Here is a 13603-nt window from a genome sequence, read left to right on the forward strand (position 1 = left end):
AAACTATGGTAGCTGTCTGTCTAACTGCTACTTTCATGTTGCTTCCTAGAAAAAAATTTTTCATTTGAAAATAACTAGGATCTGCATTTAGAACAAGAATTGTTACTTGTCCTGACCTTTTCTTCAGTCCTACAGAGAAGCATCTGTGCTTTTATACTTGTCATGGATGTAACCTAAAAAGTTTTGGCGTATTTAGGTCAGCCTAGCAGAACTTTTTTTCATTTAAATGGAGTTGAATAATGGAGATTTGTGTCTGGGAAATTCCTGAGATCATTGAAAAAGTAACAAATTATTCCTTGTCTCTGATATGTAAAATTCTCCTAAGCATTTTCTCAATCATTAAAATTTACTGCCAGTTGCGAGTGGCTTTTTAATTAACTTGACTTTCATTGCACTTCACTCTGCCCATTTTCAGGGGGAGTAAGATTGGTAACATTTGAGGAGACTGTATCTGTCTACTTTTGTGTGGCTGTTTTGAGGGACTGTCCCATCAGTGAACATACTGCATGGCCTTGGAGAGAGACTCTGGGCTCTCAGCTCAGATGTATTCATCAAATACTCCTTTCAGAGCTCTTGTGGGTGTAAGTGACATGATGTGGCCAAAAATCCAAACTGTGCAGTTGCGTTGTGACAAACATGCAATGTGCTGTAAAAACTCAATACAATTTAAATAAAATCTCTATATTAGTGCTGCTTTGTTGGGTCTTTTTATTCATTTTAATTTCCAAGAAAACTCAATACTCGTTTATTCTTTGACCACAAGAAAAGACTAAAACATACTACTTCCTCCCAACCATTTCCATTTCTAAATGGACTTCCTTTTTATCAGCACAGCACCTGCTATATTCTTATTTATGGATCGCTAGGAATTTATCCTATGGAAACTGTAGAATTCTATCCCATCTCATGTGAGGTTTATTTCTGTTTAATGGCTAAAATTGCACCAGCTGGTTGACCAGGCACACAGGATTGTATTTTTTGTTTTCCCATTCCCTCCTCAGAGGCACCTCAGTTCTCACTAAACGTGCCCTGAGCAAAAATATCATGGTAAAAAGGTCTATTAAAAAACACATAAAATGGTACTATCTAAAAGGTGAATCGTTTACTCAGGTACTGTAGCCCCATCACCATTTTTATTTTGGAGAGACAAGCAATCAAACTGTTAGTTTATACTTATGGCTCCTCAGATTGTAGAGTTAGACCCTTTGTTCTCCAGAATGGCTGACTTTGAATTGCCAAGTGCACACTCTTTAAGAATTCGAAATCCGCGCCCCACACCCCCCCCCAACTGGTTGTGGTGATAAACACGAATCTTCGTACTCCACGCCGGATAATTGGGCTTAATCTCTTTGCAGGATTTAACTCTACCTGGTGGGCAGCAACTCTGCCGCATTCCAGCGGTTCGGGGACGCTGCAACCGAGGGAACCCGACTTGCCGCGGCCGAGCCCCACGCTGTAGCACGCGGCCCGGCTCTTCGCGGCGGCGTCCCGCGGGCGGGTCGCCTCGCGCCGCGTCCCGCCGCGCGGCGGGAACTCGAGGCCCCATTGGCCGCGCTGGAAGGCGCGGCGGGGGCTCGTGAGCCAACGGTCCCAGGGTCCGCGGCGGCGGGGCGCAGGCTGGTGGGGGGCAGGGCTCAGCGAAGGCCGGGCGAAGGTGGGGGGGAGATCGAGAACGGGGTGGGAGAGCCAGGCGCGGCGGGGCGAGTCCCAGTGCCCGGGCGGGGGCGATGGAGGAGGCACTGCTCTCCACCCCCATCAACCCCAACAACTTCCCCGCCAAGCTGTGGCGGTTGGTGAACAGTCCCCGGTACCGCTCGATCCGCTGGGACGGCCGCGGCGAGGGGCTGCTCATCGACCAGCCGCTCTTCGAGGCGGAGCTGCTCAGCCCGCCCGGGGCAGGGGCTGGGGCCGGGGGCGGTGGCGGCGGCGGGGGCAGCGGCGGGGGCGGCGTGGGGGGCGCCGGGGCCGAGCCCGAGCTCTTCAAAACCACCAACTTCACCAGCTTCATCCGCCAACTCAACCTCTACGGCTTCCGCAAGGTGGTGCTGGGCGGGCCGGGCGCGGCGGGGCCCGGGCCGGGGCCAGGGGGCGGCGGGCCGGCGGGCGACGGGCCGCTCCACCACTTCCACAGCCCGCACTTCCGCCGCGACCAGCCGCAGCTGCTCGTGCACCTCAAGAGGCTCACCAGCGCCAACAAGGCCAAGCTGGCGGCCGGCCTGGAGGTGCCCTGCCGGCCACCCAACCGCTTCCAGAGGCTCCTCATCACGTCAGCCTCGGCCTCGGCCTCCGCCTCCACCTCCCCGCTGCAGCACCAGGAGCCGTCGCCGCCCACGGGGCCCCGGCCCGAGCCGCACGGTGAGTCCTCGCCCATGGCAGGGCACATGGGGCACCGGGGAGCAACCGCCACTGCCGGGGGCATTTCGCACATCCTCCCTGGTGAGGTGATCCGCTTGCTGCTGTGCTTCTCGAGAAATCATTCCCGTCATCTCCACCGTTTCCAGCACCCCTTGTACACCAGTACCTCCCCCTGGAAAGAGGCATTGAGCCCCTTCTGGTTAGTTGTCCACTGGCGGCCAAAGGGACCTCTGCTGTAGGCTTCCTGCTGTTCCCGGCCCCTCCTGAACTTCAGACCTCCATGGCCATTGACCTTCTTAAGACCCTTACCTTACCTTGAACATCTAGAGTAAGTCGCCCTTTGTCGAAGCACTAGGTCGGGAAGAAACACCGAGGGGTTTCCTTTGCTCTAATGGGAAGCAAAACAAGAGTTACTGTACAGGGTGAGAATGTGGAGGTCAAGGTAGGAAGGAACAGAGACTCACGGCCAAGAACACTTAGAACGTTTATACAGACCGAGGGAAAGCGAACAAGGTACCTTGAGTGGAAGTGTGTCCTTGAAGGGACAGGCCATCTTCCACACCTTTAACACATCTAAGAAATCTTAGAACAGGTGTCCTGACAGTAGTCATACATTAGATTCCAAGGAATGTATAGAAAGGTCGACATTGTTTATATATCTTAAGAGCAAAAACATAGTAATATATTCAATTGTTTATGAGATATTGTTCCTGCATACAATGCATTGGGCAACCATTTCTTTCATTGTAACCAATTAGAGCTGATGTTTACTTAAGGTGTTATGGTTAGGCAAGCACAAGGCAAAAAATGGTGTTCTTTACGGTCAAGTGTTAGTTAAGAATTTTACACCTTTCAGTACTGAAAAAACTTTGTATAACTGTGTATTTACTAAAAGCTTAAAAGTTCTCTGTGACAGAAAATTATTTTATCAGCTTGATTTCTGGTGCTCTTCCCCCTCTTCTGCAAAGGTGAGGGTGGCAATATTCCTTCTCTCTGTGTAAAGAGTCCATGATAGGAGACAGTACTCCAAGACAGCAACTGGATATAATAATGAGAATTCATTCTTTGCCTTCAGTAGAAACGTTCTCACCATGTTCATTTTGATTTAACATAGTATGTAAGGATTATGTTTCAGATATGGAAAACTTTAAAAATATGCAAATTAAAGTAGCACTTTGGTCAGTTTAACCTAGGCCCAGGGTTAAGAATGAGGCAGTGTTTTGTTCATTTGGAATTTAGAAGATAAGGGATTAAAAGCTTGTGTATCTGTGGAGTTTAGAAGATAAGGGATTAGATTAGAGTTCTAGTAACAAGATAGAAAAATAGCAGTGGCATAGGAATGTTCTAAAGGAATTCTAAAGGATTATTAAGCTGCTTCCATGTGATGGCCAGTGATTTGAGTGGGGAATTGAATGGGGAAAGGCAATGGAGATAATACCATGGCAGACATTTGGCAGAATCTCTGACATGGATATTTGTTTTTCAGGTTGTGGATCTGGTGGGCATAAGGAAAAAAGACTGGAAAGTGTGTTCTTAGGAGAAATAGAATAACCACTTCAGAGAAACATACATGCATACATAAAAAGAAGGTCTTGCTCACTTTTTTCACTTCTCTTTCTTTTTCCCTCATCTATGTTACACCCAGTTGTATTCTAAGGATAGAGTCCATTTTATTTTCTTTGATTTTTATTTATTTATTTTTAAAGATTTTTATTTACTTACTTGAGAGAGAGCATGAGAGCTGGAGAGAGCGTGTGCACGCACAATGTAGGGGAAGGGCAAAGGAAGAGGGAGAAGCAGACTCTTCACTGAGCAGGGAGCCCAACTCCAGGCTCTCCATGATCAGGACCTGAGCTGAAGGCAGCCGCTTAACCAACTGAGCCAATCAGGTGCCCCGGATAGAGTCCTTTTTAATTAAAGAAATGTAGGGGCTGCCTATGGTCTGATTTTCTTCACTTATAGTTCATTTAGATGGCATTTTATTTTTTTTAATTTTTTTTTAATTTATTTATTTGACACACAGAGAGAGAAATCACAAGTAGGCAGAGAGGCAGGCAGAGAGAGAGGAGGAAGCAGGCTCTCCTCGGAGCAGAGATCCTGATGCGGCGGGACTCCATCCCAGGACCCTGAGATCATGACCTGAGCCGAAGGCAGAGGCCTAACCCACTGAGCCACCCAGGTGCCCCTAGGTGGCATTTTAAAGATTATTTGTTGAATAACAAATTTAGTTCATACTTCTGCAGTATCAATAATACATCAATCCATACATAACCAGATCATTGTAGTTTTCATGCATTTCCTTTTTTTTTTTTTTTTTTTTAATCATTCTGCCTGTTGGTATGTGCAGAAGGTGTGTCGTTGGTGGATTGTCTATACCACATGCTTGGATCACCTGAATTGTGTTACAGGTGTGGGCAGGATGTAATTCTAAGTTCAAGAGTATTGGGCCAACTTTGCTTTAATTCTATGTTCTAAGCCCTTGGTCTTCTGTTTGTTTTTATATAATTTTTATTCTTCTTGAACCTTTCATTAGTTATATGCCTGACTATACTGTTGCTTCTTAGTTTCCACTTTGTTTACTGTGTTCTACTCCAGCTTATGGTTTGAATACCTCTGTCTTTTTTTCTCCCCCAATGGAATCCTTTGTTTTATTACCGACTTCTCTTATCTAGATCCATTGAACTAGTTGTCTTGTTCACCTTTCAGGAATGTACTGATAAGAAATGTGAAGATCACATGTTTTTCCTTTTTTTGGTTCACTTTTGTTATTTTACTCTTAAGTGGCAATTTATTTTATACTATTTGTTAACAGTATTTGTTAAAACTTTCTAAACTAAGTAACAAGTGTGAACAATAGTAAATAATTAGTGCTGGCCTGGGAGTATCAAGCTGGCAGGAGGCAGGTTTTTTCCTGGGAATTAATTAGCTCAGATTCATTTACATATAGGGAAAAGGATCTTTAAGAGCAGAAATCCATCCTGCCTTGTATTTCCAGAATTCTGGATTTAAACTTTGCTAAATATATCTTGAAGATGTTCTGAAAACATATAGATGAAATTCTGTGAAGTTGGTCAGAATAGAACCCTATGAGATAACCCTTAACAATAAATAAAAGGTGAACATGTTTTAGTTCTTTATTTAAAAAAAAAAAAAAAACGTAAAGGAGCGCCCTTCTAATCCTATCAGCGTTCTCATGTTAGCAGCATCTAAAAATCTGTAAGTATTTCGTGATCACTTCGGTCATTGTGATAGAAGTAGAATTTATATTTTAATTTGAGAAATCAAAGTAGAGAATTCTTTGGTTAGCTGCTTAAGTTATTGACAATCTGCAGATTCACTAATAGCTTAACTCTAAAGAAGGTAGAAGAAGGGTTAGCTATTGCACACTGTAGAAATATGCAGTTTTAGCATGTGAAGCATCACAGGAAGAATCAAGTGTGGGTAGTTTTGGACGTCAGAAACACCTATTGTAAAGAACAAAAAAATGTTTCTTTAGGTCTTAAATGATTGCACTGGTAGTTCAGAGTGTGTATACATATGGAATTGGTAGTCAAATACTATAAAAACTATTTTTTTCTACTTTAGAGGGAAAGGGGAAAAGCAGTTTTTAAGAGGTATATATCATTTGTATACTTTCAGTCTTCTGAACTAAGAATATTTTCCCTCATTAGATTTAGATCTCTTGATTTCCAGGGCTCTAGAATTTGTGTGTTAATGTGTATGTATGTGTTTGTTTTTTGGCATTAGTGCTTTGTTCCTTTTAAAAAATTTATTATTTTTTGGTACCTGGGTGGCTCAGTGGGTTAAAGCCTCTGCCTTCGACTCAGGTCATGATCTCAGGGTCCTGGGATCGAGCCCTGCATCGGGCTCTCTGGTTGGCAGGGAGCCTGCTTCCCTTCCTCTCTCTCTGCCTGCCTCTGCCTACTTGTGATCTCTGTCAAATAAATGAATAAAATCTTTTTAAAAAATAAATAAAAATTTTATTATTTTTTAAGAGTTTATTTTATGAAAATTGATATGAATCAGGCAGTGCCAAGCCAGAAGTGGTTAGGAGTGCTTCTGATGCTTTATTCTTTTTTTTTTTTTTAATACTTTATTTATTTGTCAGAGAGAGAGAGAGTACAAGCAGTGAGAGCAGCAGGCAGATAGAGAAGCAGGCTTCCCGCTGAGCAAGGAGCCCGATGTGGGACTCAATCCCAGGATCCCTGGATCACGACCCAAGCCTAAGGCAGGCGCTTAACCAACTGAGCCACCCAGGTGTCCCCCTTTGTTTTTTTTTTGAGAGAGAGATAGCAAGTGGAGTGGAGGTGCAGAGGGAGAGGAAGAATTTTTTTTAATATTTAAAATATTAATATTAATATTCACTTGAGACAGAGGGAGAGCATGAGCAGGGAAGAGAGGCAAAGCAAGAGGGAGAAGCCAACTTCTCACTGAGCCGGGAGCCTGGTGAAGGGTTTGAAGAGGGGCTCCATCCCAGGACCCAGAGATCATGACCTGAGCCAAAGGCAGGTGCTTAACCATCTGAGCCACCCTGGAGCCCCAAGAGAGAGAATCTTAAGCAGGCTCTACACCCACCACAGAGCCCCACGTGGGGCTTCGTCTCAGAACATCATGACCTGAGCCAAAATCAAGGGTGAGATGCTTAACTGACTGAGCCGCCCAGGTGCCCCCTATTGCCTTATTCTTTATTAGAGGAAATTCTTTCTCTTTTTAATTTTTTTAAAGATTTTATTTATTTATTTGACAGACAGAGATCACAAGTAGGCAGAGAGGCAGGCAGAGAGAGAGGAAGGGGAGCAGGCTCCCTGCCAAGCAGAGCCCGATGCGGGGCTCGATCCCAGGACCCTGAGATCGTGACCTGAGCGGAAAGCAGAGGCTTTAACCCACTGAGCCACCCAGGCGCCCCTAAAGATAGATAGATAGATAGATGATAGATAAATAGATAGATAGATTTATGTATGTATATATGTATGTATGTATGTATATGTATTTGACAGAGAGAGAGAGTGAGAGCACAAGTAGGCAGAGAGGCAGGCAGAGGGGGGGATGAAGCAGGCGAGGCTCGATCCCAGGACTCTGAGACCATGAACTGAGCCAAAGGCAGAGGCTTAACCCACTGAGCCACCTAGGCATCCCAGAAGAAATTTTTTTTTTTAAAGATTTTATTTATTTATTTGACAGAGATCACAAGTAGGCAGAGAAGCAGGCAGAGAGATAGGAGGAAGCAGGCTCCCTGCTGAGCAGAGAGCCCGATGCGGGGCTTGATCCCAGGACTCTGGGATCGTGACCTGAGCAGAAGGCAGAGTTTTTAACCCACTGAGCCACCCAGGCGCCCCCCAGAGGAAATTCTTAATTTTTAAAAAAATTAATTAATTTATTTTTTATAAACATATAAGGTATTTTTATCCCTAGGGGTACAGGTCTGTGAATCGCCAGGTTTACACACTTCACAGCATAGAGGAAATTTTTTAAAGGAAATTAAACACCAAAGAAATAGAATGAAAGATGTATAACATATTGAATGGGTTTCCAGTTTAAATATTTGGAAAAGTAGGTTTTTGAGTGCCATCCTTTATCACGTAGTTTAACAGATAAGTAGCACATAAATTAGACTTTCCCTCTGTTTTATTTTATTTTATTTTTTAAGATTTTATTTATTTATTTGACAGAGAGAGATCACAAGTAGGCAGAGAGGCAAACAGAGAGAGAGAGAGAGCAGGAAGCAGTCTCCCCAGCTAGCAGAGAGCCAGATGTGGGGCTCGATCCCAGGACCCTGGGATTATGACCCGAGCCGAAGGCAGAGGCCTTAACCCACTGAGCCACCCAGGCACCCCTTTCCCTCTGTTTTAAATAGATTAGCTTAATAAAACAAATTGAAAGGAATTTGTGAACCACATAATTTAATACATGATGCCTTCCTGGGAATAAATTAGCCTACCTTTATGTTCAAGAATTACGGTCTGAAAAATAAGTTCAGCTTGCAACATGTATATTTTCTTTTTCCCCTTTATATGATATTGCCCTTTCTCTTCATCATCTCCACTTTTTAATTCCTTTCTACCTTACCAGATAAGAGAAAGCAAATATCAGAATCTTTGGGCCTGAGTGTCGATTTTTAACAAACTGTCCAGGTGATTTCAGATGTAAACAATTGTTTGAGAGCTACTAATATCTAGGAAGGGACTCTACTAGAGATCCTCTGAAGAAAAAAAAGACCCTGGAAAATTTTTGATTAATTTAAGAAAGGAAGAAGAAAACTGAGTCAGAGTTTTCAAGCCTGACTTTTCTGCAAAGGTTATCATTAAAAAAAAAAAAAAAAAAAATTGAAGGGGGAGTAAAGACCATTAACTTTCTTTTTGGTTTGTGTTATAGTTCTTACTTTATCTACACTTATTTCTTCTATATATACAGTTGAGTGTTTACTTATGTACCTATTATTAAGGTTTTTAAATGATTTGAAGGACTGAATGGAATTTCTAAAACTTGTAGGAAGTAGCTTACAGATTGGAAAAATCTGGGTCAATCAGTTGAGGCAATTGAGGTAAAAAAGGTAAGATGACTGAATTGTCTATAAAAAGCTTTAAACATTGAATTTGATTTAACATTTGATTTAATATTAGAGTTTGGCTACTTTGTCTCTTCTGACAGTAATATTGAGAACCAACCAGAAGTCTGATTTTTTTTTTTTTTTAGCATTATTTGTATTCTGGATTCTGAGCTTATTTCCACCAGAACTAAATTTCTGTTTTGTTGAAAATGGCTGAGAATTCAACATATTCATATTTTGTGACTTTTGGTTTACTCTATCCGGTGGTATAAAGTAAAATTAGTAAGTGTGTTCTTCCTTTTTTTATGCAGGACCAGTGGCTGTAGGACAATTCCACCGGTCATTCCGGCGAGATAGTTTGTCTCCTTACTCCTACGTATCGACTTCATCCCACAACCACAGTACTTTCCCTCTGAAAGGTTTAGATCGGACCCCGATTCCTCCTAGAACATGGCAGAACTCCCTTGGAATGCACCCAGGACAAGTGGAAACATCTCCCACTTTTTCAGATAAAGGGGTTCCATTTCCTGTACTGCAGAGGTTTCCAACTGAGGTTACCTATACCCTGCAGCCAAGTGCCACATCCGTACACGTTCAGCAAGGTCCTCAAACAATGGTCAGCTCCTCCCAAAAATACAGTAACTACACACCCTCAGCGCAGTACTCCCAAGCCTACTATCCAACAGGTATGAGAAATTCAAGTTCAGTGGCTTCTCTTAAAGTACTTTATGATGAAAGTTTATATATTTATGCATTTCTGCATGCTTAAAAATAGGAATAGGTGCATACCTAAGGAATGTCAAAGGTTTCTCATGAGGGCATATTTTTAAGCAATATATAAAATTTTATTGTGTTCTTAAGGATTGTGAAAATTCTGTTGGGTACATAAAAGTATATGTTTTTAGTGAAACTTTTGTATCTTTGAAATGTGTCCTAGTAATGAAATTAGGATATAGTACATTGAGACCTCATTTTAACTTTGCTGTTGGTGCAGTATTCTGTTTCTTTTCTTTAAAAAAAAAATTATATACATGTTATAGTTGACCCTTGAACAATGCAGGATTGGGGTACTGACCCCCATGCAGTTGAAAATCTGTGTATAACTTTTGACTGCCCCAAAACTCAACTACTAATTACCTATTGTTGACTAGAAGCCTTACCTAAGATAACATAAAGAGTTGATTAACACATTGTATATGTATTATATACTATATTCTTACAATAAACTAGAGAAAAGAAAATGTTATTAAGAAAATCCTAAGAAAAAATACATTTACAATACTGTACTGTATCAAAAAAATCCTCATATCATATAAGTGAACCCACGTAGTTCAAACTCACGTTGTTAAATGGTCAACTGTGTGTACTGTATTTTTTAACGTTATAGGTGAGATTACCTCATAATGAAATCATTTTAGTATCTCAGTAATGAAGTTTAATAAAAGAACATACTCTCTAGCTCTTAAAACAAAATTACATTCTTTTAGTAAAAACGTGATCGTGTGATTTGACAATGCAGTCCCTGCAGTGTTAATCCCAGCCAACTGAGAAGTGCAGAGTAGCAGAGAAGAGAACCTGACAATGACAAATGACTTAGAGCTCAGCCAAGGGCGTTGAAGAAATACTGTAGATCTCAAGCCACTAATCAGGAATCCTTATGATAGTGACCCTGTGTTTAGCTTCTTGTGGGGAGGGGAGTATCTTTTGGGAGGGTTACAGTTTTGCAAGATAATAGCCTTTCCTTTCCATTCAAATGTATCTTCAATTTTGTAGGAGCACCATGTAGTCATGCTGTGTTTCATCATGCAGAGTACTTTAATACTGAGTGACGAAATGGGGCAATGGAAATAAGACAAGGGTCAATCAAGGCTTTCAGAAAAGACCAGAGAGAGAAGAAGGCATTCTTTTGTTAAGACTCTAGGAATATTAATTTTCTCAAATATGTAGCTCTGGAAGCTATCTCTAGAGGTATTTTGTTACATTTCTCTCAGACAGGAGGAAGTCAAAAGCTAAAATAAGTGGAAGGATGTAAATTTGATAAGGGAATAAAATAATTTGTTGACCTTTACAAGTTATAAATCTGGTAACGTCTGTTTGTAACAGGTCTCACTATTTTCTAGCTGTAACATCCAACTGTATTCTTTTATTATTGGCTCATTGCATTCTACTTAAATATGGCAGTAAAAGGAATTGTTTTATTTTCTCAAAATATTTAATATTTTAATATTAAAATAATAAAACAAGAATTTAAATTAGATTGGGTTTCATGTATTTTTAGAGCTGCTACTGTTTGGGTGGATGGAGTTGAGAAGGAAAAGACAAAGAAAGTATATGGATTAAGGATGCCTTAGTACTTTTATTAATTTTGCCTGTTAGAAATCTGAATTTTTTTTACTTCTTATGCAGGAAAAGGTTGAAGTCTAGTATTTTTCCAGATTTTCAGCTACTTCTTTGAAAAACAAAAATATCTGTGTGATCTTGAAAAATAGAAGATGAGTAAATTCATGTTAGAAGTTTTAGATCTTATGTATACCAACAAATAGGGTCAGATTTTTATTGGTGAATAGTTTAATTAAACATTTCAATAAACAGATTAGACATTACTATCTAAATTATAATTTCAGCTGCATTCTGGGTATGCCTGGACTGTATATACATACACAGAGTCTGTGTCTTCCTTACACTCGCTTTACATTCTACAGCCCATCAGTTGGATAATATCCCCCCTCCCTTCCTTATACCAGTGTTTCTCTCTCCTTTCCTATACTCCCTCCAAACCACCCCCCCCAAACTGCTAAAGACTCAGAAGCTTCTGGGGAGTTTAAATTTGGAAGGATTGCAGCAAGAAGAAATGTAGAAATGTGCTTAACCTTCCAATTTGTAATTTTGGAGGCATTTTCCTATGGTTGTATTAGATAAGGTGGTTAGGTTCTGTATTACTATCAGTTGTACACTTATGGTACAGATGGTTATAATCTGGTATAGGAGCCAAATTAGCCTATGTGATGTTGTTTCTATGGGAAAATGTATTTCAAGTTCCAGATAATCCTCAGAAACCCTTGGTTCCAAATTTTATGGGAACCACTTATGTATTATGTACCAGAAGACAATACAAATAGTTGATATTATTCATTCATTATAGAAATACTACTTGTTAAATTATTATTATTTAGGATATGTTAATTAAAAATATTTTCTGTTAGCTTGGATGTAAAATTATAAATTAAAAATTGTCTCCAAGAGTTCAAGGTAAGGACTAGGAAAGAGACATTAAAAGAACAAGTAAGTGCTGCTGATGTTTTGATAGCTTACAGGGCATGTGAAAGAGAATCTTATGTTATCTGAATTTTTGTTTTATTTTCTTTAATAGGGCAAATTGAAATGACTATAATGTTTCCGAGGCCATAAGAATAAGAAATGTCATGATCTCATGACGACATCTAATACATAGATTAGGTCTATGATATAGTATAATAAGCAAAACTGCTTTGAACATTCTGAAGTACTACATAAATAAAAAGTTGTATTGTTAAATACAAAAGACTTGTTATGGAAAAGAAAGTGCTGTAAAAATACCGTAGAAGTATTTGATTCCTCCAGATCTTAGGTGAAGGAAGCAAAAAGTAGTGAGCAATTTAACCAGTATTTAGTGAGTACCTGTTTATGAAGAGCATTACAAATGACTTTTCCAAAGTTAAATAGAATATCATTCTCAGAGGCAGGGTAATAATCACTCGCAAATCCAGCTCTTAAAATAATAATGAAGTAACTAATTTTGGAATCATGGTCATACTTAAATCCTTTTGAAGAATTTGAGGGTTGGATCAAATTTTAGTAAGCAGCAGCAACTGACTTCATTTAAAAATTATATTGATGGGCACCTGGGTGGCTCAGTTGGTTAAGCCACTGCCTTTGGTCATGATCCTGGAGAACTTGGATCAAGGCCCATATTGGGCTTCCCCTGCTCTGCAGGGAGCGTGCTTCTCCCTCTCCCTCTCCCTCTGCCTCTTCCCCTGCTTGTGCTCTCTCTCTCTCTCTGTCAAATAAATAAATAACATCTTTTTAAAAATTATATTGATAATAAATTTTGATCTGGTCTCCAAAGAGTATAACCAGTAAATTTTGAATGTTGTAATATTTTATAAATCAGTTTCTCTATAAAAGCCAAAGATTGAGACTGGAAAATTGCTGGCAGACTGACTCATAAAATGACTCATCTGAATCTGTGCTTACATTCGTCATTCCTCTCTTGAAGCGCCTGTTTTCTTTGCCTAGCTCACTACGTTTTTTTCCACTCTTATCACTCCTTCAAAGACAAAATATTGTAGATCCAGTATTGACTGACTCTTTTTAGTCTTGCTTTATCTTGGGTTCATTTTTTCCCCTCTGGTGTTATTTATATAGTAATCACTGTGACCAAGCATTGTTCTGAATATTTTCCAATATCAATTCATTTAATCCTCACAACAACCTTATAAGATTAGAAATGTAATTATCCTCATTTTATAGGTTAGGAAACGGAAACACAGCTACTCAGAGGCAAGCCTGGGGAACAAAGCCAGGCAAGCTGACTCAGGAGTCCATCCTTTTGGCCATTGTGCTCTGCTACCTGTCTGCCTCTCATACAGAGAACTCTTCATTTTATCCTTTGTGAGACTCTTTCCTGGTATGTCTCCTCCCCAGAATCAGTTACTCCCAGAT

The 13603-nt window shown here is 40.5% G+C and overlaps 1 protein-coding gene across 1 annotated transcript in view; it reads left to right on the plus strand.

The window, feature by feature from the left end:
- Positions 1 to 1727: 1727 nt before the first annotated feature.
- LOC111151218 (heat shock transcription factor 5) overlaps positions 1728 to 13603 on the plus strand; it is a 42610-nt gene continuing 30734 nt past the window's right edge. Inside the window, exons 1-2 of the mRNA XM_022509013.1 lie at positions 1728 to 2355; positions 9214 to 9588. Coding sequence (XP_022364721.1) covers positions 1728 to 2355; positions 9214 to 9588 — 1003 coding nt within the window. The remainder of the gene's footprint in view (positions 2356 to 9213; positions 9589 to 13603) is intronic.

The sequence above is a fragment of the Enhydra lutris genome, unplaced genomic scaffold, assembly GCF_002288905.1.
Source record: "Enhydra lutris kenyoni isolate GAN:26980312 unplaced genomic scaffold, ASM228890v2 scaffoldscaffold26, whole genome shotgun sequence".
NCBI classification, from domain to species: Eukaryota; Metazoa; Chordata; class Mammalia; order Carnivora; family Mustelidae; genus Enhydra; species Enhydra lutris.